Here is a 26,123-nt window from a genome sequence, read left to right as displayed (position 1 = left end):
GCCCACCTGATAGAGGCAATTTCTCAGTTGATGTCCTTTCTCTCTCATGGCTCCAACTTGTGTCAAGCAGACAACAAACAAGGCTAGCAGGGCTGAAAGGAGGGCTTCCCTGAGGATCTGGGGTACCCCGGACTCTGCTTTCAAGGTTCTCTCTCCTTTCTTTTCGCATCATAACGACTCAGACTAAAGTGGCCCTGACCCAGAACATTCCAGGATAGAGCAGTGGGTGACCCGTGGGTGAAAAGCTTACAGGACAGAAGTCACCAGACAGCAGAGGAAGAAAACTTCCCAAAAGGAATGTCAACAAACTAGGTAACATGTGCCACCTCCAGCAGGAATCAGAACAGGCTGACCAAGGGTGCCAGACAGGGTCGGCAGAGAAACTTACTGATGAGGAGGAAAATACACATGCAAAGTAAGAGCTGAAATCAGAGGAGGAACTAGAAATAGCGAATGTAAAATACATAAAATAGATCATTGAAAAATAATAAAAACATGGGACCATGTTTGTGGTCTGTGGGTTGTTTTGTTTGATAGAATATGAGAACATAAGATAATAAGTTAGACTTCAAATTTTAATTTCTTTTTTAATCTTTTTTGAGACAGAGTCTCACATAGCTCGGGCTGGTATCAAGCCCAGTATTTACCTGAGACTGGCTTTGAACACCTGAGTGCTCTGCCTCCATTTTCCAAGTACTGAGTTCACAGGTGTGTACCATCGGACTTGGCTTTTAAATCTTTTTTTCTTTAAAAGATACTGTCTACAGGACCACTGTGTTCATGAACTCCTGGCGCTGCGGCCACCTACTAACGATCAAGCATGGAGTGAAGGGGTTTATGAGCCCCCATCCCTCACTCAGGAACTTTGGGCGGTAATGGCTTAGGTAGGGGTCGAAGAGAGTCAAGTTTCCTTAAGCCTGTGGCTCCTGGCAGGTCAACCGATGTTCCTGGGCTTAGAACAATGTGGACAGCAGATGGGTCATTGACTAAAATGGAAGACAGGAAGTTGGAAGGCACGGGGAGGTGGGGGTGTACCTGGTAGAGTTGGGGTGAGTCTGATTAAAATATACTGGATGAAATTCTCGAAGTGCTAACAATATTTCTAAAGATATTGTTTAGACAACAGAAGATCAAATAAACAATAGATAACCACTGATTAGAATTGAGGCAAAGGAAGGAGCTGCTTAATGGGAAGGTTTTATTGGCTCCCAGCAAGTGGACAAGAATGCAAAATGAATGCAAGAGTTTAAGACAACGGGGAAGGCAGCGGCAGAAGAGCCAGTATTCAGATGGATAGAGTGCCGGGAAGATAGGAAAGAAGACAGAGGCTGAAGCTACTTGAATAAAACGGCACCCTTTTCTCACTGCCTGTGAAAGTGAAGAGCCTTGGCCACTAAACAAGAAATAAAGGGGAAACGTATCTTACATTATGAACAATCATAGACAAAGAGACAGTTCTAAATGTTTCTAGAGGTGAGAAACACATAGTGTCAATAGCGCCTGTGACTTTGTCTTTAATAAAAAGCACAGATTTTTACAATTTCATGTTTATGGGGTGGGTGGCACATGTCTCCTCATGCATGTGGTGGTCAGAGGACAACTTCTGGGAGTCAGTTCTCTGCCACAACATGGTTCTGGGGATCAAGTTCAAGTTGCCAGGCTTAGCCGTAAATTCCTTAGCTGTCTCTCTGGCCCGGAAACTACAGATTTTTTTTTTTTTTATTGCTGTTGTTGTAAATGTCTCAAAATCAGGTTTACACCCATCAGAGCTTCAAAATTATGATCGCTGTTAGGTTCTGTTGGCGCTTGTTATATAATGAATGAATAAGTACATGTATGACTATATTACCACTTCCTATTGGGGGGTAGAGCAGGGGTTTGAGACAGAAGCTCATATAACCTAGGCTAGCCTTACTATGTAGTCTAGGCTCAACTGACTATGTAGCCCAGACTGATCTTGAACTGTGACCCTTGCCTTAGCTTCCCAAGTACGAGAATTACAGGCATGCCTCCCCAGCTTAGCACCATTTCCTAAGAGCCGTATTATAATACCCTCAGTGATCATGCATTTCATACACAACACCTTTCTGAGAAAAGATACATACGTTTCATGCTGTTACCCAAAGGCCCACGGTGCACACATGCACAGGAGCATGCACTCAGCAGATCTAAAGGATGGAGGCCACAGGCTGCCTTCACTTCTTATTTACCATGTTCTCCTACCGATACAAACATGCCTTCCTCTTTTCTGTGAACTCTAACATGGCACAGTAGCATCATATTTCCTTGAGGCCTCAGTGCCTAGAACAGGCTGGACACCCACCCATAGGACCATCGCCTAGAGAAGATCTACTGTGTGTATAAAGCTTGCGTGCCACTGGGTGGGACAGATGAATGGAGAGTCAAACAAAAGCAGTGAATTCGTTCATTGGCTAGTTTGGCCATTTACTCATTGGTTTCTTCAGAGAACGGCTGCCCGCTGCCCACTGATGCAGTCAGCTCTGGGGACCACAGGGAGAAGAGAGAAGGAGAACCCACTCCTCATTCCCAACAAGACACCTTCTTGTCCGTGGACAGAAGAGAATCATTTCTAATGGATGACAAATGAATGAGGCCACTTCCTTTCTCTTCTGGAAAGGCAGGTGATGAAGAAACCTAATTCTCACATTTTTTCCTATCAGCTCATTCTCTAGAGGGAGTCAAGAGAAGTAAACACAGGACTATAAAATGGAGAGAAGAATGCTCTTTTTTTTGATTGCTGAGACAGAACCTTGTTATGTAGCTCAGGTTGGTCTCAAATTCACAGGGATCTACCTGCTTCTGCCTCCACAATGCCAAGGCTCTTTTTATTTTTTTGTTGTGAGATGGGGTTATATGTATTCAGGCTGGTTTTTAATTCATTTATGGCCAAGGATGACCTTGAATTTCTCTTCCTCAGGACTGGGATTTGAAGATAAGTCTCACTACTCTGCGTTTATGCAGTGCCAGGGATCAAACCCATGACTTTGTATGTGCTAGGCAAGTTCTCTACCAACGACCTACACCCCCAGCTTATTTTCTAAAGAAGAAAGTCTATGAGGTTCTCTTAAAGGCGGTTTACCTTGATGTAATGCCGTTCTGGCCTAGTAAACCTTGAGAAGAGGGGGACCCTCCATTGTCCCAGGTGTTTCAGGGTTGGACTCCTGCAGTCATGGAATGGATGTCTGCCCTCTCTGGAGTTCCTGTTCTGGTTCAAACTCTATGATGTCATCAATTGGTTACAGAGGCCAAAGGTACCTAGATACCTTGGGGCACCTTTTCCTTTTGGGAGATCAGAACTAGGCAAGAAGGCTGGATGGCCTTGAGCCTGCATAGGTGCGTGAGAGACCAAGGGAAGCATAGCGGTAGAGCAGGCTGTAGCTGTGGGCCAGAGTATCTGTCCAAGGAGGATGCTGTAGACTCAGGGGGAAGTGGAATGGAGAGCTGAGGGTATGGTGCCCAGGAAGGCGGTAGGGAAAGACACCAAAGACATGTTCCCAGATAATTAAGACAAAACCTAATGAGATTTCTTCAGGGCCCAGTAAGGTTGGAAGGCAAGCCATCAGGAGGCAGAAACAGGAGAGTCAACACAAGTTTGAGGCCCACCTTGACCGTCTCAAAAAGACCAAAGGAAGGGCTGTTGAGGTGGCTCAGCCAGTAGGAGTGCCTGCCACCAAGCTGAACCTGAGTTCAGTCCCAGAGCCCACATGGTAGGAGAAAACTGATTCCAGAAAGTAGCCCTCCAACCTACACCTACACACACACTCACACTCATACAAAATAAATAAAATGTGAAAACTTAAAAAACCAAAGGATGAGCCGGGCATGGTTGGCACACACTTGTAATCTCAGCATTCAAGGAGGCAGAGGCAGGTGGATCTCTGTGAGTTTGAGGCCAGCCTGGTCTACAAAGAGACTCCAGGACAGCCAAGGCTACACAGAGAAACCCTGCCTCAAAAAAACAAAAACAAACACACACACACACACAAAAGGGGCTGGAGAGATGGCTCAGTGGCTGAGAGTACTGGCTGCTCTTGCATGGACACAGGTTTTCTTCCCAGCACATGGCAGCTCACCACCATCTGTAATCCAAGTTTTCAGGGGATTCTGTGCTCTCTTCTGGCCTTGTGGGCACCAGGCACACACATGCAGAAATACATGCATACAAACATTCATAGGCGTAAAATAAAAATAAATATTTTTTAAGGAGAAGGAGAAATAGAAGGAAGAAGATCAGATTTCCACAAAGAGACAATTATATCCAAATACAAAAATTAATCTAGCACATCCTATAACACTTCTCCTGAGAAACATAGCTTTAAAACACAGAAAAGGCTAACCACTGGTGCGTCTAGGACCTGTTCACAGAACGGGCATCATACATGTTTACTGAGTGTTTCAGAAGGCACTGCAGAGCCCCCTCAGCTCCCTCATCTGATCCTAGCCCTGGGTGGCGTCTCTCTCCCTGGGACCAGTCTCTGGCTCCGCCAGCGCATGACAACCTCAGAAGAGGGGGCCACCCTCTCAGCAAGAGGCAGCCAGCAACTCCGCAGGGTCGGAACATCTCATCAACTGGACTGTGCAATGTTACTCTTTGTTACCCAGGGTAATGGCCTGCCATTTTCCCACAGGGAAAGTTCTTAGAAAGCTTTACGTTAAAAATCATATTCCTCCTCAATAAGTACTGAATCAGAATGGAACAGTCGTGAGTTCACTCTGACTGGCAACAAGCTTACAGTCTACTAGACCAGATAAGCAGCCCACAGCCACGTGAGAAGAATGAAAGCACAGGCCTTTCAGAGAAGGGCTGGGAATGAGGGGAAGGCCTGGCTCCTGGAGAAAGGGTCAGGGGCACAGGCTCCTGATAGTTCTGAAAGGTAGGGTTAGAGAAGACAGGATGGACGGGAGGACGCTGCTTCAGGGAGAGAGAGAGCAGCAGAAGACAAAGAAGCCTTGGGGCTGGGAGGATAGGAAAGTGCTCACCTCCGCACATCAGGACCTGAATCCATCCACAGGTGAGGATACCTGCCTGGGTGGTGGTGCGCCTATAACGCTAACGTTGGAAGGTGGAGACAGGAGGATGCCTGGGACTTGTTGGACAGCAGGCCTCACCTAAACAGTGAGCCCCAGATCCTGTTGAGGACCCTGTCTAAAAGAGATGGATGGCATTTCTGAGGGTGACACTGAGGTTGTCTTCTGGCCTTCATACACATATGCACATGCACACACACAAATACACACGTATACACACACACACACACACACACACACACACATACGACTTCCAGCTGACTCCAGTTCAAGAGCAAGCACCGGGTCACACGGTCACTGCTTGGTCTCGGGAAGCACTTCAATCAGGTGAAATGTGGCTAATCTGTTCCATATGTTTCCTTCTGTCAACAGGAAGTCTGGACTAAACTCTACAGGTCTCTTAATTCTCCTGATGGGACATGGAGCTACCAATGAGCTCCTCACACCAAGTTTCCAGGAAACCCACGTTTCTTTTATTCACGGACTGTATTTCATATACCTAGCAGTCCTTGAAACAACTATGGACAGCAGTGATACCTGCTGCGTCATGTGAAATGAAAAACAGTTCCTTGAGTGGTGTCCCACCCCACAAGACACACATGGGGGTGACACCCCAGGGTGTTCACAGAGCGCCCTGGAGCAGGTGTGGTGCCTCCTGGCCCCAGGGCAGCAGGCTCCTCTGCATTCGGAGGTCCATCTGCCAAAGCCAACAGGACAAGTGGGGCGTGTCAAGCTGGGCCCTCTAGTTCACCAAGACTTTTTCTCCCTCTCACGGGTTCATTCATTGGTTGAGAGGTAGCTCACTGCTAGAGAGGGACCAAGACACCCGCCACCTGATCTGGAGTCTGGCAGCCACAGACCCGAAGCTATCAAATGCTCAAGTGAAAAATTTGCCAAAAAAGGGATCTCTTGCGGCCCAATCATTTGTTTTTGAAAGGCAGCCTATCGTTAGCCAAAATATACCAAATGGAGGTTTTCACGAGGGTCACTGCAAAGCCGGCACCGGGATGCTAGGAGTGCTGACAAGGTCAGCCAGGCGGGCCCCTGCCCGGCATGGGGTCTCACGCCCGGCATGGGGCACCACGGCCGGGCAGGGCCGCCTAGTTTTCCTTCTGTGACTGCTGTAACCTCTTAGCTACAGCTGTGATCAGAGCTGCTCCCTTCCCACTGCCGTCTTCTGACAACATGAATGTCACGTCACACTGAGGGGCCAGTTCTTTCACAGTCTCCTGCAGGATCCGGGAGAAGCTGGACAAAGAGGAAAACATATCAGCCCTTGCAGGAGGTTGGCAGGCGAGACCATTTTGACCATGCTTTTCTCCCTGGCAATAGGCGAAAACCCCATGCTCGCGAGTCAAGTGTGGCGTCAGCTGCAGGGTTCTCACAGGAGCAAGATCTTCAGGAGACTATCCATAGACAGGGTTCTCTGTATAGACCTGGCTATCCTGGAACTCACACTGTAGACCAGGCCGGGCTCGAACTCACAGAGGTCCGCCCGTCTCTGCCTCTCACGTGCTAGGATTAAAGACATGTGCCACCACTGCCCAGCAGTGTCAGCACCTTTTAAAGGGATTTTACCGTTTATTTCTAGCCTTTGTTCAAATCTTAGTTCAAGAAAGATTTGGAGCTGGCAAGATGGCTCAGAGGTTCTTGCCACCAGGCCTGATGACCTGAGTTTGATTCCTGGCTGGGCCCCATGTGGTGGTTAGAGAAAAGTGATGCCTATGCATCCATGTATGTACACGCATCTACATGTACATACAAAATAAATGTAAAAATATTTAAAGGGATATATTTGTAGAAACCAAGCCCTAAAATGCATGTCATCCAAGGGACAAATACAGAAGCTGTGAGCAAGCGATCACTACCAGAGGAATTATATAATCTTGTTCATACATACCCTTCTCATCAAAATAAAATGGGAAACACTGAACAAAAATAATAGCTTCTGTTGGGCAGTCATGTCTCACACCTTTGATCCCAGCACTTTGGAGGCAGAGACAGATGGATCTCTGTGAGTTCAAGGCTAGCCTGGTCTACAGAGTGAGTTCCAGGACAGGCAGGAGACACCCTGTCTCACCCCCAACCCAAAAGAAAGTAACAGCTTTCATTCATGAAGCTGTCAAACTTACACCTCATAACAACATACGTGGTGGGTATGATTTCCTTTGTCTCCATTCTACAGAAAAAGGGCCGAAGCTCAAGGCAGACAAAACTGGCCCTGTGCCTTCTGGCTTCTGAGTGGCAGAACCTAGAGTCAGCCCTATGTTATGCGACAAGGGTTTTTTATTTTTTAATTTTTAATTTTGTTTTGTTTTACTTTTGAGACAAGGTTTCTCTGTGTCGCCTTGGCTGTCCTAGACTCACTTCGTAGACCAGGCTGGCCTCGAACTCACAGTGATCCACCTTCTCTGCCTCTCTGAGTGCTGGGATTACAGGCGTGGCCCACCACTGCCAGTGAGCTTTTTCTTTTTCTGTCCACTGACTGAACTGGGAAGTTAGGGCTAGCTCATACCTGGCTGACTCTCTGCCCATGTTCTCTACCAGGCCCTATAAAGCCAATCGAAGCTATGATCACAACATGTGGCCCTTTGGTGATGGATGGTGCCCATTTAGTCTCCATGAGCCATACCCTAACAGGCAGAGGTCACTGCTGTTGACCTGGCAAATGAGGACCCCGATGGAGTTTAAAGGCTGACTCTTAGCCTCCATGGACAACCAGGAGGCAGGAGCACCGGCCCTGCCTTCAGACTCAATAGCAATGGGCTCTACCATGCCCAGCTACCACCCCTATAGGACCACATCTTCACGGTGTGAACATGAAGAGAGTGTGGGGTCCAGCCCAGGCCCCCAGCTTGCCTGCCCTCTGCCTGGTCCCCACGCCTGCCTCGGGCACTTACTGCGGGTGCAGTTTATACAGTGTGCCGTCCACACCCACGGTGACCTTGAAGTGCTGGAGCCCCTGGTCTTCTCTTCTCTTCTCCACGATGGCGGCCATGCCTGCGCCGCAGAGCTGGGCAGCCCTCCGAGACACGGCCCCACACACCTCCTTCACCACGATGCTGTCTTCACACGTGCTGTCCAGGCCCAGCTGCTGCAGAATCCTCCTGACCTGCAGGAGGGCCAGCCGGTCGCTGTGGACAAGCAGGCCAGAACGTTAGTGACTGCTTCCCACACCTCAACCTGCTTCACATGATTCAGGTCCTGTATCAGTCTGCTCACCTGGCTGTGCATAGCCAGATGAATGCTGCCAAAGCAGCTGAGGGCGCAGAATGTCAGTCCCCCACCCTAGGAAGTCCCATTGCCTTTAAATAGCAAGGTGAGTGTGCACTGGGCACACTCTTGCCCAGTCACTAGCAGCTAATGTTAGGGTCGGCAACCACCATAGCAAATGTTTTTCATGAGCCTGAGGTTCAGAGTACAAGGGCCGTCCTTACAGATGGGAGCCACAGCCCTCCACTGCGGTACTCTCTCTCCATGCCAGAGGCCAATTTCCTCCTATTCCCATTTCTATTGTTTTGGGTTTTGTTTCCTGCTATGTAGCCTAGGGCTGGCCTGGTGTTCACTACGTAGCTCAGCCTAGCCCCAATTTCATAGTAATCTTCCTGCCTCTACTTCCTGGGATTAAAGGTATGTGCTGTCCACCCAGCTGACTTTATGCTCTTTGAAGGTGAAACCATGTTTTCAGCAGCGACCTACAGAGGACTGGGGATAGCCACTGACCAGATGACTAAATGAAATATGGAACATAATGATACCTTAAAGAACAGGGACCCTTAACTCAGAGACCCAAGAAAATAAACTACTGAGTGATCAGCCCCAGTTGGGAGATCTAGCACATATCCCATCCTCCCAAGGTTTAGGTGTCATCTCAGAAGAGGAGGCAGGAACTTTAAGAACCAGAAGCAGTGGGTAACTACTACGTCAGAACTGGACAGGACAAGATAGTTGCACACATAGCTCAGTGCAGTTGTGACTCCCTGCCCAAGACCTGAGGAAGATATGGTCCACCGCATGGATGGCAGAGGAGGTCAACAAAGCTCCCTCAGCTGAGGAGCTATGAGCAATTGACAGCCGCTGGCAAGGGAAGGCCCAGTGTGAGAGAGTTTTCTTCGGGCACAGGGCCCTGAGAAGCTGCCCATGCTCCAGTACATGGCTGTACACTCATGCACATACAGGCAGCTTGAGGCAGACCCAGTGGGGCTTCTTAAACAGAATATATAAAATTGGGGAGGCAATAGTGTTGGGGAGGAGGTGAGGTAGGAACTGGTGGGGAGGGATGGGGCTGGATTTGTACAGAGAAATGGCACCATGGGAACAAGCTGGCCTCAAGTCTAGACCCCAAGTAAGTCACAGTGAACCAGTGATAAGCGATGGTACTTGCACTGAGCCTGAGCCTCAAGCTAAGGCCTATAAAGTTGCATGCTTGGCTCGGGGAAGATGAGCCCTCAAAAGAATGACAGACAGTGGCCTTGGTGGCCAGGCAGGGATCACACAGCAGGCCAGCCAAGCTATAGAATGATGACAGATCTGCAGCCCCCGAGGATGACTTTATTAAGCCATTTCATGTCTGGAGAGGCCAGGGTTGATAAAGCACTGTCTGCTCTTAGTCTTGGGACTTAATCTGTATTTGTTTAGATTTTATTTCTTGTCTCTGAGCATCTGAAAGGCTGAAGGACAGATCCGGAAACACTGGTCAGTAATAGAAGCTTCTTGTTTTCTTCCTTCACTGATTTTTAATTTTCATTTTGTGATGCTAGGAATTAAGTAGAGCTTCCTGAATGCCAACAGAGGAAGTGCACTCTCTTCCCCTTTCCCTCCCCCTCCTTCTCCCCAGGAGCTTTCTTTGAAACTCAGGCTGGCCTCAGACTCAGAATCCCCTGCCTCAGCTGAGTGCTGAGATAAAGGCCACCACCATAATGGCTTCTAGAAACAACTTGTTTGAGCTGAGGGGAAACAGAACCCAGAGCAGAGGCCAGTCATGCTGAGGGGAAGCTGTTCTCAGAGGATCCAGCTGGTTACACCTGCTCCTTACCATTCCAGAGCACTGCCGGTTCCTCCTCCCAGCCCCTCCTCCCCTCCAATTCTTCTTTTTAAAGATTTTTATCTTATTTTATGTGTATGAGTGTTTTGCCTGTACTGTGTGAGTAACTTTTGCGAGCAGAGACCAGAAGAGAGCACCAGATCCCCTGGACTTGGAGTTCCAGGCAGTTGTGAGCTGCCAAGCTGGTGCTGGGAACCAAACCCAGGTCCTCTGCAAGAGCAGCCACTGCTCTTACCCTGAGCTGTCTCTTTCTATCCCGTGACTCTACCTTCTACGGTCAGCTCTCCAGACCACAAGAACCTGCAGACACACTTTGACTTCACTTGTAAAGTGAGTACACAGCTGTGGTTTTTTTTCTTTCTGTTGTTATTTGTTTAATGTGGTTTGGAATAAAGTTTGTTATGAAGCCCTGGCTGGCCTGGCACTCCCCATGAGTACCACCATACCTGGCTTGGTCTCTCTCTTTTCCCATCACTGCCCACACGGATGCTTTTTCACTCAAAAACATCTAACCAGAAGGACTAATAAAATTCAATTATTGGGCACAGATTGAGAGGAACCAGCATTTCTGTACATAACTGGTGGTGGTGAGAATGGAAAGTCCTTTTTTTTTTGTTGTTGTTGTTTTGTTTTTTAGACAGGGTTTCATATAGCTCAGGCTGCCCTAGAACTCATTAAATAACCAAAGACAACCTTATCCTTCTCTTTCTTTGCCTCCCAAGTACTGATATTACATGCCTGTGCCACAGACCTGGCTTCTGCTATCCTGGGGATTGAACCATGGTCTGTGTGCATGCCAGGAAAGCATTCTACCCACTGAGCCACACCCCCAATGTCAGAAGCCACTTTCCAAAATGCAATGTGCCCTCAGGGAAGTGCTCCTTTTATCAAATGTTTCTACTCCTAAATAAATAATTCAGAAGATGCAAATGATTATGTGAAAAAAAGAGTAATTATGGTGTTTCTCAGAACAACAAAAACTCATAAATTATAACCCTGGCATCACACACCAAATGGAAGTTTAGTAAATTACAGTATAGTAACAGGGAAGTTTCATACAGCCATTCAAAGCAATCATTACACTAAGGAGCTGATAAGGGGAAGTTTGCTTTCAAGAAATATTCTAATTAATTCTAACTAATATTCTAATTAATGCTGACAGCATAAGACTGTCACCATAAGCATCAATGAGTGGTGACAATACAGAAAAAGGACAGATAGACCAAAAGAGACAAAGAGACAAAGGAGGGTACTGAATGCTATAATAATCATCCATGTCTGGAATACAGGGAAGTCATAGGATGAGCTACAGTTTCCTCAACAACTATGCAGTTAGGGAAAACAAGGAAAGGAGGAGACGCCTACAGAGTAAAATAGATTTTAGACAAGCCAAGCAAATAGAAAGGTCCCGTTTGCCTACGAATGTGAATGTATACCAAACAACTATACCGCTGGGGTTTTTTGTTTGTGTTTTTGTTTGGTATTTCAGGAAACAAGAAGATTTTTGACGTTAAGGTTTAATATTAGCTGTTTTGGGGGCGATAACGATTCTTGGCTGTGACTTTTTAAGAGCTTCTATTTAGAAATACATTTTGAAATATTTATAAATGAGCTGACATAAGGTGCAGGCTCTGTTTCAAATGAACCTAGCCGGAGGCTGAGCCAGTAGGAGTGTGGCTGTGCAACAAACCTTTGCTGACCTTTGTTGGGGGGCAGTGATGGGAACACTGGGTCCATTTCACTATTGTTCTACTTTTGTAGATGTTTAAAATTTTCCATAGTAAGAAAAGTAACACAAGAAACAGAGCCAGGCATGGTAGCCACACACTTGGAACCCCAGCACTCGGGAGGTAGACACAGATTTCAGCTACACTGCAACTTCGGGGCCACCTGGGCTGTCCAAAGACCAAACAAACAAACAAGCAAACAGCACAGTAAGTGAAAGTTTCTATAACTAAACACTGAATAAATAATATGTAAATTATATGTAATATGATGGCCTGTATCAAATAAGCTTGCATATATTAAAAAACTCAAGAGGGGACAAAATACACAAAAGTCAAAATAGCTGTATTTGGTGATAAATAGATGAGCAATTTTCTTTTCCAGATTTTCTTTGTTATAGTGTTGGGGGTTGGTCTGATGCTTGCATTTTGATGTAATTAGTGGCCTTCAAGATCTAGTTACTGCCCAGATACACCTATTCTTTTTTTTTTTTATGGTTTTAAAATGGTTTATTAAAATAACTTAAATACAATTCTTTGAAGAATATTTATCATCAGTAAAGGGACTCAGAGGCATCCAATGTCAGCTCTGTCTGCTACCTAGATTCATCTGAAAGGACAGTAAGCACAGGGCCCCTAGCTTTCAACAGCAGTAAAGAGTCCAGTTCAGTGTCCAAGTGGGCTCCATAGTAATGGGGACAGGGACTGTCTCTGACATGAACTGATTGGCCTGCTCTTTGATCACCTCCCCCTATTCTTGTTGTGTAAACCTGCCTGAGACATTATTCTTGACTAGTTTATTAGAAGGCCTAAAACATGGGCAGGGCAAAATGGGGTAGGCGTGGCTAAGGTTCCCAGGCTTAGGGGATAGGAGAATCACAGGAAAGGACAGGAAAGACATAAGGAAAAAGGATACCATGATGGGATACCATGATGGAGAAGAAACCATATGGGCTGGGAGAAAAAGACTTTACAGATGGCATGGATGGAAAAAACACCAAGATGAAAAATATAAGCACATATTGATAAGATTATGGATGGAAAGTAGCCCACATAAGAAAGGTTAAGGCAGATGGCATTGGATGGGGGCTGGGAGATAGATAGTGAGGTTATTGAGATAGCCTGCCCAGCTTAAGGTAAATAAGGCAATTATAAAACCTAACAGGTGTCGGTATCTTATTAATCATGATAGCGGGTTAAATTATACCACCGTAATAATGACAGGGCTAATACTAAAAATATTTAGCCCAACACCATTAATCTTCAACAACATTATAGGTACACCGTCTTTTCACAATAGAGGAGGGTTCACTTTTAGCTTAATCTAATTCCTGTGCAGTCCTTCTGGAACCTCAGTAGAGAACCCAGTTCTTTCAGTTAAGTGACCTCAGGCTAATCTCTACCCCGGCAGTATGCTGTCCTCTAGGCAGGAATCTGAAACAGGTAGATGATGCAGCAGGCCCTTCCTACTTACTCTCTCTGTGTCTTGCTCCAGGGTTTCCTATACTCCAGGATGGCCTCAAGCTCACTGTGTAGCCAACAATAACCTTGAATTTCTGATCTTTCTGCCTGCACTTCCTGAGTACTGAGATTATAGTTGTGAACCACCATGTCTGCTTTATGAAGATGCTGGGGATGGAACCCAGGGCACACCAGGCAAGCACTCTACCAACTGAACTACATCCCTAGGCTTGCGTTCATTTTCCAATCCCAAATCTTCCCACCCCTGGGGGTGATGACAGACACTCCCTTCCCCAAGCATTCCACACTAAGCAAGTCAGTTTGGTCATTGTTAGTTCATAAATCTTGATGCACCAGCCCACTCCTTGATTGCTCAGGCATCTATGATGTCATCATGGGTCGTCGCCCACAGGGACCCAGGATAAAAGGACCCCTGCCTCTTACTTCTCTCTCTTGCCCTCCTTTCTTGCTCTTTCTGCTTTTGTTTCTTGTTGGGGCACTCCCTCCCTCCCTCCATCTCTGTCTCTCTCTTTCTGTCTCTCTGCCCTCATGACTCACTCAGGCCCTAACTCTCTTCTGCTTCCCTTCCCCAGAATAAACTCTTTCATATAAGATCTGTTGTGTGCATAACATCATTTTTTATATAAATACTAACAGTCAGTCATACGTTACCTTTCAATCTGAGACAGGAATTTGGTTTCAAAGATACCCCTGGTCCGGAGTCGCTCTGAAATTTGCCCTCGGAAGAGGAGCCCTTGCCTGGTGAGGTCGATCAGGATCCGCCTGACAATCTCCCCCAGGTACATCCCACTGGTCATTTTCTCATATCTGTTTGGGGAAGAGGGAATAAGACCGATGAGGGCAGAAAAGTGGTTTCGGCGGGGCCCAGTCTGGGTGCAGAAGGCATGCCACTGGCACCTGAAGCGGCCTGGGGAGGCTGCCCTCTGCAGCTGTCAGGTAAATGTACTACAGAGAACAGGTGAAATGAGAAAGGCAGGCTTCAGAGCTACCAGGAGTCAAGCCCTCAACTGGTGTTCAGAGACAAGGTTTTCAAGTCTTTTAATGCAGGGATGAGCTGAGCCCAGGCTTTGCGCATGCTACACCAGCACTCTAGACTGAGTTGCGCCCTCAGCCTGGTGGCCCGTTGTTCTAAAACAACTGGCTCACCCGGGTTACAGCAGCTCACCCACCACCCAGCAACAAAGCAGGATAAGGGACCACCGATACCCATCCCGTCCTCAAGCTCTTCCCTAGACAATGTTCTCAGACCAGTCCCCAAAGTGTCCTTGAGCTGGGTCTTAGCACATTTCCACCTGTAAAGCCTCTACTTGCTTATCCACCCTCATAATAAATCTCTACTCCCCTCAGGTTACATATTATAAAACCAAGCTCACCTGGGACAGAGTTTATATGTCTCACACAATCTAAAACACTCTGACCGTTTACAGAAAAGTTTCCCAACCCTGTTCCTCGCTCACTCCTGGGGCCTAATACTTTAGTTCCACCTCAGTCTAGCCCTTTCTTCTACATTCACCAATGCAGGAGAATGCAGGTAGAAATCTACTGTAAGGTGTCTAGATGCTACTTGTTATTTTCTCTTTTCAGTCGTTAGTAACTGAAATGTACTTCACAAAGGCTTGTGAGCCATGATAAGATGTGACACCATGTCGAGAGTCAGTCTTCCTGTGCATCGTGGGGACCACTTTCCCACCCCTTGGAGCTCACTGGCCTTAAAGGGCTAAGGACCTTGACCTCTAAATAGGACCGAGTAAAGCCCATCTGAGGGTCCACATCCCTGCTCTGTGACACCTAGGCACCCTGTCAGCAGATACTCTGACAGCTTCTGGCTGGCTTTCAGAGCTCCATAAGCTTCATGGTACCTTCTGGTAATTAGAGATGGCTTTCTTTTATTCCAGGATGATCCTGGAATAAAAGGTACAGAGGTATAATAAGCATAGACAAAGCTATCAGGCTGATGCTGGTCCCTGGGTTTGGTGAAACTGTTTCCTTCACACATGATGTACACAAAACCACCTGCTCATCTCACCTCTGTTTGCCAGCATTCAAGGAGCCCTCATCCACCTCCTTGTCGTACTGAGTGCGGATATCTTCTATGCAGCCATTATCTCCAAATCCTCCCCACTCTGTGTTGATGCACATCCGGCCTTCGTCCCCTTCCACCAGCTCAATGTTCCTCATCTCCTCCATATAGCACACGTTGCTGCCTGTCCCTGGAAGGAATCATGAAGGGGCTTTAGTCCTCAAAGACAACACTAGGTCTATGAGAGGCAGATGAGTGCCATAAATAAGTTGGAGTCTGAGACAGAGCTGGACAGGATTCCAGCTTTATACTCAGTTGGCCAGTCTTAAGCAAGTGCCCGACGAAGTTGTTAAAGAGGAAAGAATAAGACATCATTTGTGTATTCTCATTCTCTCCACATGTTAAGTAGCCAATGAGTGATACTTGGCATCTTCAGTAACAGCAGCCGGAACAGCAGCATATCATCATCATCTTCTTCTTCCCTATCACCCCTATCACCATCATTGTCATCACCATCACCAATTAGCATCATCATTAGCATCTCTAGCTACACCCTATTGTTCCTACCATCATCATCCCCAGCAGCAGTAGCATTGCCATCACCATTATCACCATGCCCATCTTGCCTATCATCATCATCATCAGCAGCAGCAGCAGCAGCAGCAAAGCCAGAACCCGCTCTGCAGCCTCAGGCCACCTTGTCCAACTGTGGGTTCCTTCCTTCTAAGACAACCAGCCCCAGAACCATAACTTGAAATAAGAGAGTCTAAGGAAGGGGAGACACAGTACTAGGGGTGGCTATAATTACAACACATTATATACATGTACAAAAATGTCCAATGAAGGAAGAAAGGGAAGAGAAGAAAACTCCTTCTTTGTGTATCTTCTCCCTCAATGGAAAGAATGACCTTGGCTTAGAGCCTTGGTGAGAAAGGTATTAAGAACCTTTGGAATTAATCGAGCTAGATTCCCAAACTGAATCACACCCACCTCTGGAGCAGCCTCTGGCAACATAGCAGTGACCCTACCAGCCCTGAAGAGAGTCAGATGGGAGCTGGCTATTGTCTGGGGCGGGGCACACCTGACCACGCACCTGCAATCAAGCCAATCTCACAGTTGGGATCTTCATAGCCACATGTCATCATGGTCCCCACTGTGTCATTCACGATTGCAACTATGTCCAGGTCAAACTCCTGCAAAGGAAGCAACCAGCTGTCCTGAAAACAGAATGTGCAAGGGGTACCTCATCCCAAGGCAGACGAGGTACCATGACCTGAGCATATCATGGCAGAGGGGAAGGAGACAAGGTCCAACATGAGCCTTCCCACCATAGCTTACGTTTCTCCTCTTGATGGCTTCTCTGAGCATGTCCACCACGTCCTCCCCTTCACAGTCGGTGGCCTTGAAGCCTTTGGTCCACCCTACTAGAGTCCCCTGAAACAAAGAAAAGGGGTGTCACTTGGGCGGCAGTTCTCAAGGTCAGAGCAGCTCAGATATGGGATGCTGACTCTAGTCACTGACGGAACATGCATGTCCTTGGCCTGCTTCTACCTCCACTATCAACGTGGCTCAAACAAGGGCTCTTGCCAAATGGGCTCTCTGCAGGTCTGTATGGTCTTTAAGAGTCAGATGTGTCTCTATCACTGTTAACCAGAATCAAAGTCTGAAACCACTTCTAATGTTACCCATGACAGACTGAGGTGTCCTCAGAGGTCAAGTTACGAAATGTCACTCAGCCTAGAAAAAGCCTGGAACCTCATGTGTCCAGGTGGTGACTGGCTATCTTTGGATCCAAGACTGAGTGCATTTTTATCTTTCTGTATTTTCTAAAATCAAGACACTTAATGTTCATAGTAGTGTTTTAATGTTTAGAAGCTGTTAGCCTAATTGGGGGTTTATCTAGCCCAACGCCACAGGCTAGAAAGCTGAGAGTGAGAGCAGCTGGTAGAACTAGGGTACTGGGCCAGGAAGGGTGGCCCTCAGAACCTTTGGCTAGACACTGCCTTTCCTTAAGGCTCTTAGCTGTCAAGCCTCCATAGTCCTCAGAACACATTCCCAACATATATGTGTGTGTGTGTGTGTGTGTGTATGTATGTATATATTGCAATTACATATATATAATTGCAATTATACAAAAATAATATTTCCTTTTTCTTTTCCCTGTGACCATTGGTAGCTTGGCTCCCAGCTTCCTGCCTTTTTCACCAGCCTCCTCCTGGAATCAGGACAGCGCTGAGTTGTCACTGGCCTGGATCAGAGGTTCTGCTGTGTTTGGGGCCATCCATCATCAGAACCACTGACAGCCATGCAGGGCTACTTTCCATACAGTCTATTCATTCTTTTTGTTTGTTTGTTTAACCCTGGCTGTCCTAGAACTCTTTATGTAGACCAGGCTGTCCTCAAACTCATAGAGATCTGCCAGCCTCTGCCTCCTGAGTGCTGGGATTAAAGGCTTGAGCCACCACCACCTGGCTTACTCTATTTATTCTTTTTATTATTGTTAGAACAATTTTATTCAGAGGCTCGGGGAAAAGTTGGAGAAGTCCAGACTGTCCGCTGTCCCCTGCAGGGAAGATCTTAGAGGTCTCCCCCATTGCTAAGCAGTTTATTTATTCTTAATGGCAGCAAAAGTACGAGTGCATTGGGTTGTTTTTTTTTTTTAAAAAAACAAACAAACTGAAATGCCACTGATAAGAAACCCCCCTCTAACATTCCAGTCCCCCATAGAGTAATTGCTACCATAAGTTCAATGAAAATCCCTCCAAACCCTTTCTCTCTGCCTACTTGTACTTTGAAATAAGCAAATTAATATTTTGTATATTAGCTTTCCTTGCTTAGTGACATACTGTGGAGAGTTTCCTAGATCACCTAATGTGGTTTCTCTATGTCCTTTCATTGAGCAAAATAGTCACAGAAATTTGAAAACCCACAGACACACCTACAAAGTAAGCAGAATTTCTACCCTCATTTTATAAAGATTTATTTTTTTGTCTGAGTGTGTCTGTGTGCACATGCATGTGAGCATCTGTCTGTGTGCGCCTGGGTAAGTTTATGTGTGCCACGTGTGCAGATGTCAAGGTCAGAAGAGGGCATCAGATGCCCTGGGACTGGAATTCCAGACGATCATGAGCCACCGTGTGGGTGCTGTGAACCGAACCTGGGTCCTTTGCAAGAACAGTAAATGCTCTTAAGTGCTGACTCATCTCTGCACCCCCTAACCTCATTTATAAACCAAGGAAACCAAACCACAGAACTTAGCCAAGGTCACACAGCCAATAGATGAGAAGCCTGACAAACCGCCTCAGCATCTGTGGTTGTCCTGTTCGTCCCCCACCCCAAGTCGGGTAAGAACATGAAGAGCACAGAGCAGTGTCTAGCACAGAACCAGCACTGCGGATGCTTTTAGGTACAGACTACATCTCATCTAGTCCAACCTCCTCCTTCTCTCCTCCTCCTCCTCATCATCATTACTAGTGAAGGTCAGGATATCATGTAACCCAGGCTGACACTGAACTCCCTACATAGCCAAAGGTGGCCTTCAAGTCTTGATTCCCCTGCCTCCATCTCCCAAGCGCTGCCGTTCATGCATGTGTCACCATGAAAGCTTGGGAAACGCATTTAAATTACACGAGCTTCTGTCATCAGACAATAAAAACCTTACAACCTCGGCGCCTCCCTGTTCACATGTGCTATTCAGAGGACATAACAAAATATTTCCCATTTGTTCTAATTAGCCGGCACTGGTCATTACCTTTTCAAACCTCTCCATAAAACGACTGGACCCATCTTTTCTAATAGTGTCACATGTGTCCCTTTATCGCATACTAGGCTACCCCTGAGAGGCCCACTCCCTAGAGCCAACCAACTGTGGATGAAAAATATTCAGAAAGAGACTGGAGAGGGAGCTCGGCAGGAACAATGGCTGCTCTTGCAGAGGACTGGGGCTCGGTTCCCAGTACCCACATGGTGGCTCACAACCACCTTGCAACTCCATTCCAGGGGACCTGATGTCTTCCTCTGGCTTCCTCAGGCACCGCACTCGTTACACAGACACACTTGCAGGCAGAGACTCAAGAAAACAAACAAAAGAATTAAAAAGTATTCAGAAACAGAAACTGCAGCTGCCCCGCTGTGCCCAAACCCTGCTTATCATTCTTCCCTAAACACCGGCTCAGCATTTACACAGTGGGACACAATCTAGAGATGGCATCCTGCCGGTCTGTGTAGACTCTACACCAGTCTGTACAATGAACTTGAGCCACAGTGGGTTTGGGCACCTGTGGGGAGTCCTGGACCCAGTCCCCTGCAGATACCAAGGAATTGACTCTTTTGCAAATTTCAAAATAAGGAGAACTGGGCTGGAGAGATGGCTCAGAGGTTAAGAGCACTGACTGTTCTTTTAGAGGACCTGGGTTCAATTCCCAGCACCCACATGGCAGCTCATAACTGTCTGTAACTCCTGTCCCAGGGAATCCAACAGCTTCACACAGACATACATGCAGGCAAAACACCAATGTATATAAAATGCAAATAAATAAATATTTTAAAAAAATAAGGAGAAACAAAATGCAGTAAATAGAGAAACCTTTACATGATTAAAACCCTCTGTACCAGGTGTTCCTGTCTGTGGCAACAGTGGCCTGGTGTGTGGCTTGGTCAGTAGAGTGCCCACCTCCTGTACACACAGCCCTGGCCTTGCTCCTTAGTGCTACATGCCCAGGGCGTGCTGATGCATGCCTGCTATCCCGGGGCTCAAAAAAGGAGGATCAAAAGTTCGTAGAAATCCTTGGCTACGTAAGGAATTTGAGACTTGCCTGGGATACTTCAGATCCTGTCTCGAAAACCAAACAGACACAGGGGAACCTTGAAATGGCCCCTGGTTGGCGGGGGTGGGCAGCTTCTAGGCCAGGTGTGCCTGGCAGGGCCATCTTACCTTGTCGATGCACGTCTGTCTGCAGGGAAAGGAGAATGTGAAGCCCAGAGGCAGCTGGGCACCCTTGAGGCCCATATAGTCCAGGAAGTCAGCGATGCACTGCACAATGTGGTCAAAGAGCTGCAGGGAGAGAGTGGTGCTCATGCAAGATGCGCACGGATGAGCGTGGCAGCCGGCACCCAGGCCCTAACACTCACCTCCTCCCCAGTGCCCTGCATGATCTCCAGGGGAATGGCAAAGATCTTGTTGTACATTCGCACCGACCTCCGTCCGCTTCTGATCTTCACCAGGAGGACTCGGAAGTTAGTTCCCCCCAAATCCAGGGCAAGAAACTTTCCTTTCTCTGTGATGAGAAAGTGGAGGCTGCATCCCACCTACACATGCTGAGCACGTGGGCACGTGGAGGAAGAGCGGAGGACCAAGCCCAGCAGAAGGAGGGCCTCTGCTCCTGGCCTCCTAGACTGAAGAAGCTTCAGGCCATGGCAGGTGCTTTCAAGCTGCTTTAGGCCTGAGCACTGTTCTAAGCCCTCATTTCCCCAAGACCCAGGCACCGCACACTGCTTCTGAGAAACAGCTTTCCTCCTGGGCCTCTTTCCATGTCTACAGAGGGAGGAACTTGGGCCTTCAATGGTTCTTCCAGCTCTAAACCCCACTGACTAATGGGTCCCAAGCGCTATATACTGAGTCAGGGCTTCCGGGGGAGGACATGATGTGTTGAACCTGGCACTCAGGGGCCCTCAAATGGGAATCCTGCCCACCTAACCTAAGTGCATGGGACTCTGGGAAGCATTCCCATCCTGTTTAAACAGGCCAGGGGAATATTTCATCACATGCACAAGCCTGTGTGTGCATGATATGGGTAGGAGGGCACATGTGCCACCACACATATTTGGAGGGCAGAGAACAACTTTGTGGAGTTGGTTCTCTCCTTCCACCTCCCCATGTCATCTTGGGATGGAACTCAGGATGTCAGGCTTACACAAGTAAGCAGCTTTGCGTTGTGAGCTCTCTGGCCAAGAACAAACCAATTCTTGTTCCTTCTTCCCCAGTCCCCATGTCCTCTGGCTAGGAAGCCCCCGCCAGACCCGCATCATGGAACTGTACAGGTCCCCACCCATAGGCCCGCCCCCTCGGCCTCTCAGCGTCAGAGCCTGGGCTATGCAACCTCTCCCGCTGCCCTCCACTCACCCACTCACTCCTAACCATACTGGTCTTTCTGTTTCTCAAAATTGCCAAAGACATCATTCCAGCCATTTCTGTCTTTCCTCCCAGCGCCTGTCATTCCCTAGTGTCACATGACCCTTACCTTTTGCGGTCTGCCTGCCTGCCTGCCTAAGGCGCTTTCATAAGGACAGGAATGCTGTCCTTATGAACCTGGCCTAGAACAGAGCCTAACATGCAGTTGCTACTTCATGGAGATTTGAGGGACAGGGGCAGAAGCAAAATGATTGAAAGCAGAAAGAAATGGCTTGATTAGTTTACTGTTCTCAGTCTTCCCCTAATCTCAAAGGACTTGGGCTCTAGATAAATCACTGTTCCTAAGAGATTCAAAGTGTTCGTCCCTCAGGAGCTTGTGAGCCTGTGGCATCCATGAAAGCGAACTAGTCCCTCTTCCGGTAACAGGCAAAGTGGTTTGAAGATGAAAGAACAGAATCCAAAGCAAATTGTAAGGCCTGAGCATGGGCCAGCAAGATGGCTCGGCAGGTAAAGGCACTTGCCACCAGGCCTAACAACCTGAGTCTGAGCCTCAGGTGGAAGGAGAGAACCAACTCCCACAGTTGTCCTCTGACTTCCATGTGTGTGCTGTGCCACAAAGGCAGTTAGCAAAGGCCGCTGAGGGTCACAGAGGTGAGGCAGCTCAGAGAACTGACTCCACGCTCAGTGGTTTCCCTGAGCTGAGCAGAGAGAATCAAGAGGTGGAAGAGTCAGGGCAGAAAACAGGCAGGAGCAAGGCAATAACCCAAACACCAGAAAAGCGTCAGCCAGAGGAAGCCCTGAAGGCTCCCACAAGCCCCAGTGCCTGGAGGGAGGCCCAGGGCAGCACAGGAACAGCTGCTGGCTCACAGCAAGAGGCCCATTTCTGTCCCCACCTGCACCTAGAACACATACACATACGTGCATGCACGCACACATATACATACACACATAAACATACATACACAATACACGCATACACACAGACACAGATACACTCACACACATGCACACGCAAACATATACACACCTTCACATACATAGATACACACATATATGCACACATGCACATACACACACACACACACACACACACACACACCTTCAGAACTACCCTCTACTGACTGCCCCCTCTCCTCATCCAGCTCTAACACTCACTGCATTTGCAGAGTGTAGCTGGGAGCCTCGCTCAGCCCTATAGAGCAGGTGCCTGTGCCAACCTACCCGTGCCATCGGGCATCCCATAGACATAGGTGGGAAGCATCTTCACAGTAGCCAGAGCGTGAGTCTTTTTCTTCAGCCCGTACTCCAGTTCAGCCCGCATCTTGTCCCGCACTCCCATGAGCTGCTCCCGGGTCAGCTGGAACAAAGCCAGCACCTTGTCAATCTGCTTACGCTGGGCCTGCACCCGAGAGGCCACTGCGGTCACCATAGCGGCCCCCTTGGTGCTGCCACTCTCCGACAGGAGGAAGCGGACGTCACAGTTTGGGACCAGTCTCCTCACCACCTTGTGCAGGCGTTTGGGGTACCTGAAGGTAGAAGTGACAGTCAAACACTAAGCAATCCTAGATCTGGGTCTGGTAATGGGAAGAGACACAGGGCTGGTGGGCAAACTAGAGGCCCTGCTTGTTGGACTGTGGGGCTGAGCAATGACAGTCAGGGCAGCAGGAAGGGCACTCCAGACACCCAGGGAGGTGCTGATGTTCCAACCCAAAGGGCATGTGCGTGGAGGAACAGTGTGATGGCTGATGTCACCTCTGTCCATAGTGCAAGGGTCTGCCTGCTCATCTCTTCCTAGGTGTACATTCCTAGCTTCCAATGTAGCCTCCACCAGCTAAAGGGTCTTTCACTGTGAATCCTCCTGAGGAAGCTTCACTTCCCCATGTCTTCCTAGAAGGGTCTGGCAATCTCTACCATCACTGCTACCCTCCATCATGACCAGGTATTTCTGACTCTCCACTCTCACCATGCTACACTGATATCTAGATGATGGAGAGAAAGATGGCTAGAAAGGCAGGGAGACAGATAGATGGACATGTGGGTACATGGACACATGAGACATGAAAGAATGAAGACACTGATGGAGGCATATGTGGATAGATAGAAAGTAGACAGACAGACAAACAGGTGGCCTTTCTAATTAGGCAGTTTTAGGCAACTGCTTTAACAGGCTTTTTTTTTTTTTTTTTAGCTAAGTCTTGCTGCAGAGCCCAGGCCAGCCTTGAGCTTGCTCTCTTCCTGCCTCCTTACAGTGGAGGTCTCCATTGCTCTACCCTGTGTACACTCTAGAGAACCTGCTGCTGGTCAGCCCTTCTGAGTTCTGCCATTACTGGGACGCACCACCATATCTAGCTAAGGGCCTCTCTCTTCAAGAGTGATTCCCCAAAACCGCCAGCCAGCTGTGCAAATGGAGGCTCTGCTCAGTCTTCCCTGGACATCTTAGTAACTGTTAAGAGGGAGCTGATCCCAGCTGCCCAGATATGCACCACAGACCTGAGGGAGCACCAGGGCTCAGCTCTAGGGGAGATTCAGGCTGGTGGGTGGCACTTACTGAGGGTGTGTTTTGTAGAGCGTCCCATCCATGCCCACTGTGGTTCGGAGCCGGGCCAGCTTCTTGTTCTCTCGGAGGCGTGTCAGGATGGCGGCCAGAGCAGCCGCACAGAGATTGGCCGAGCGGAAAGAGACAATGGTGCAGACATGCTGGACAGCAATGCAGTCTGACTCAGAGGGGTCCAGGCCCAAATCCACCAGGATCTCTCTCGTATTGGCCAGGCCTTCTTTATTCCTAGCCAGGGGACAGGAGTGAGAGGCCTACACTTCCCCACGCTGTGGGCACCCTCTTGGGACATGTGCTTTCAGGACTGTGTACACTGTCTCATCATAACACAATGTGGTCAATAACGTCAGTGCTGAAGAGAGCAGCTACCAATTACTAAGTAAGCCGCAAGTCAAGCCATTCAGTCCTCACAAGAATCCTGAGGGAAGTACTGTTAGTAGGAGAAAGGGAGAGGTGAGGCGACTGAGGCAGAGGGTCAGTGACCTACCCCCACTCCCAAAGCTCCAAGTGCTAGAACCGCGGCCTGAACTCCGGCAGTTAGATCTCAGAGCCCATGCTTTTAAGCACTGCACTTTCTACTGTCACTCGTGTTCCTAGCACTGCCCTACCCTAGACTGACCACAAGGGTGGTGCTAAGGATTCCACAGTGAGGAGTAGGTTTCTGACCCAACTGAGCTAAACTCCTTCATCAGTCAGCTCACCATTGCAGCGCTTTTGAGTATAAAGGCTCAAATCACCAGATCTAAAGGCAGCCACACCAGGAGCCCATGGAAAAGACTCAGGCTACAGCAGGGCTCTAAGACTCCACGCCATACAGAGTGTAAGAGTGACATATCGTGAGTAAAACTGTATGCAAATGGGCAATTTGGGATAAGTATTCAGGACTTGACCTGAATTTCCCAAGGGATCCGTGATTCCTCCTCCCCCCTCAAAAAAATATTACAAGTCACTATTCAAGAGGAAAAGAAGGCATAAAAACATGGAAAGAAGGTGGCTTTCTGACAGCATAGTCCCTAGCTAATGAAACCCACAAGAGTGAGACACTGAGCCACAGTGGAGATTTCTAGAGTGTCTGAAGCCAAGCCCAAGGCTGAAATTCCTTCTGAAGGAGGAAGGTCTGGTTCCTACTGCCGCTCCATCACCCAGTAATACAGTTCTGTGGCCACTAACCCCAGCCCTCCACAGAGGCAAGGCAGGAGGGACACCCAGCAGCTTACTTCTCAATGGCAGCGACATGCTGTGTTTCAATCTTGCCCTTTGTGTGGAGAGCAGAGGATTTTGCACCCCCAAACAGGAGGCCAGCTTTAGCCATCTTCAGTAAGATGATCCTGACCAGCTCCCCCATGTACAGGCCACTGATCATCTTCTCAAACCTGCAATGGACGAATGGGTCAGTGGAAACGGCACCTCAGACTAAGTGTCAGCATGAGTTCCCAAATGCTCTGGCCATGGGGGAGCCATTCCTGCTTCAGCCATGAGGAACCACAATATTGCAGCATTCCACTCTTTTCCTAAGCTCCCTTGACTACCACGTGACAACCAGAGCAGAGACTCAGGTGCTTCTAACCCCCACATTGAGCTTCTGACTCAGAGAACCTGATGCTGAGATTTCAGTCTAGAGTGTACACCAAAGGGCGATTTGTCAAGGCTCCTAAGACTGTATGGCACTGTGGGGGAGCAGTGGGACCTGTATGAGGTGGCCCTGAAAATGTTCACCCATCGTATGGCCATGTCCTTGAAGAGGAGAGTGGGACCCCACCCTCTTCTCATCTCTGTGTCAAACCCAGCCATGAGGTAAATGGCTTCCTTTACCACATACTTCTACCATAACATGCTTCTGGCCACAGGTCCAGCAGCAATGGGTCTGCTGGTCATGGATTAGAGCCTTCTCAAACTGCCTAGCTTGGGCATTTGTTACAGTAACAAGACACTGACTGACATGAGGCTTGGAGAACCCAGAGAAGGCCCACTATGACATGGAGCCCAGGAGGCGGCCCTCACCTCCACTCTGAGGCTCTCCACCAGACAACTGCTAATTGTTTCCCAGGCTACACAATAATAGACTATTCAGTGTACAAATGCAGTAAAATACAGAATCCAGAACTATCTGTTTCGTAAGC

The 26,123-nt window shown here is 48.1% G+C and overlaps 1 protein-coding gene across 3 annotated transcripts in view; it reads right to left on the bottom strand.

Annotated features, from left to right (window-relative positions):
• Positions 1–4,788: 4,788 nt before the first annotated feature.
• Positions 4,789–26,123, bottom strand: part of Hkdc1 (hexokinase domain containing 1) — a 38,447-nt gene continuing 17,112 nt past the window's right edge. For all 3 annotated transcript variants that reach the window (XM_060369462.1, XM_060369464.1, XM_060369463.1), the window contains 11 exons: positions 25,221–25,376; positions 23,998–24,231; positions 22,671–22,975; positions 20,450–20,595; positions 20,253–20,372; positions 16,658–16,753; positions 16,413–16,512; positions 15,326–15,509; positions 13,951–14,106; positions 7,950–8,183; positions 4,789–6,297 (listed from right to left, as the gene is read on the bottom strand). In XM_060369462.1, the coding sequence (XP_060225445.1) occupies positions 6,150–6,297; positions 7,950–8,183; positions 13,951–14,106; positions 15,326–15,509; positions 16,413–16,512; positions 16,658–16,753; positions 20,253–20,372; positions 20,450–20,595; positions 22,671–22,975; positions 23,998–24,231; positions 25,221–25,376 (1,879 nt within the window). In that variant the 3' untranslated portion in view covers positions 4,789–6,149. The remainder of the gene's footprint in view (positions 6,298–7,949; positions 8,184–13,950; positions 14,107–15,325; positions 15,510–16,412; positions 16,513–16,657; positions 16,754–20,252; positions 20,373–20,449; positions 20,596–22,670; positions 22,976–23,997; positions 24,232–25,220; positions 25,377–26,123) is intronic.

This window comes from Meriones unguiculatus, chromosome 16 (genome assembly GCF_030254825.1).
Source record: "Meriones unguiculatus strain TT.TT164.6M chromosome 16, Bangor_MerUng_6.1, whole genome shotgun sequence".
In the NCBI taxonomy this organism is placed as follows: Eukaryota; Metazoa; Chordata; class Mammalia; order Rodentia; family Muridae; genus Meriones; species Meriones unguiculatus.
This window is presented reverse-complemented; position numbering and strand designations above follow the sequence as displayed.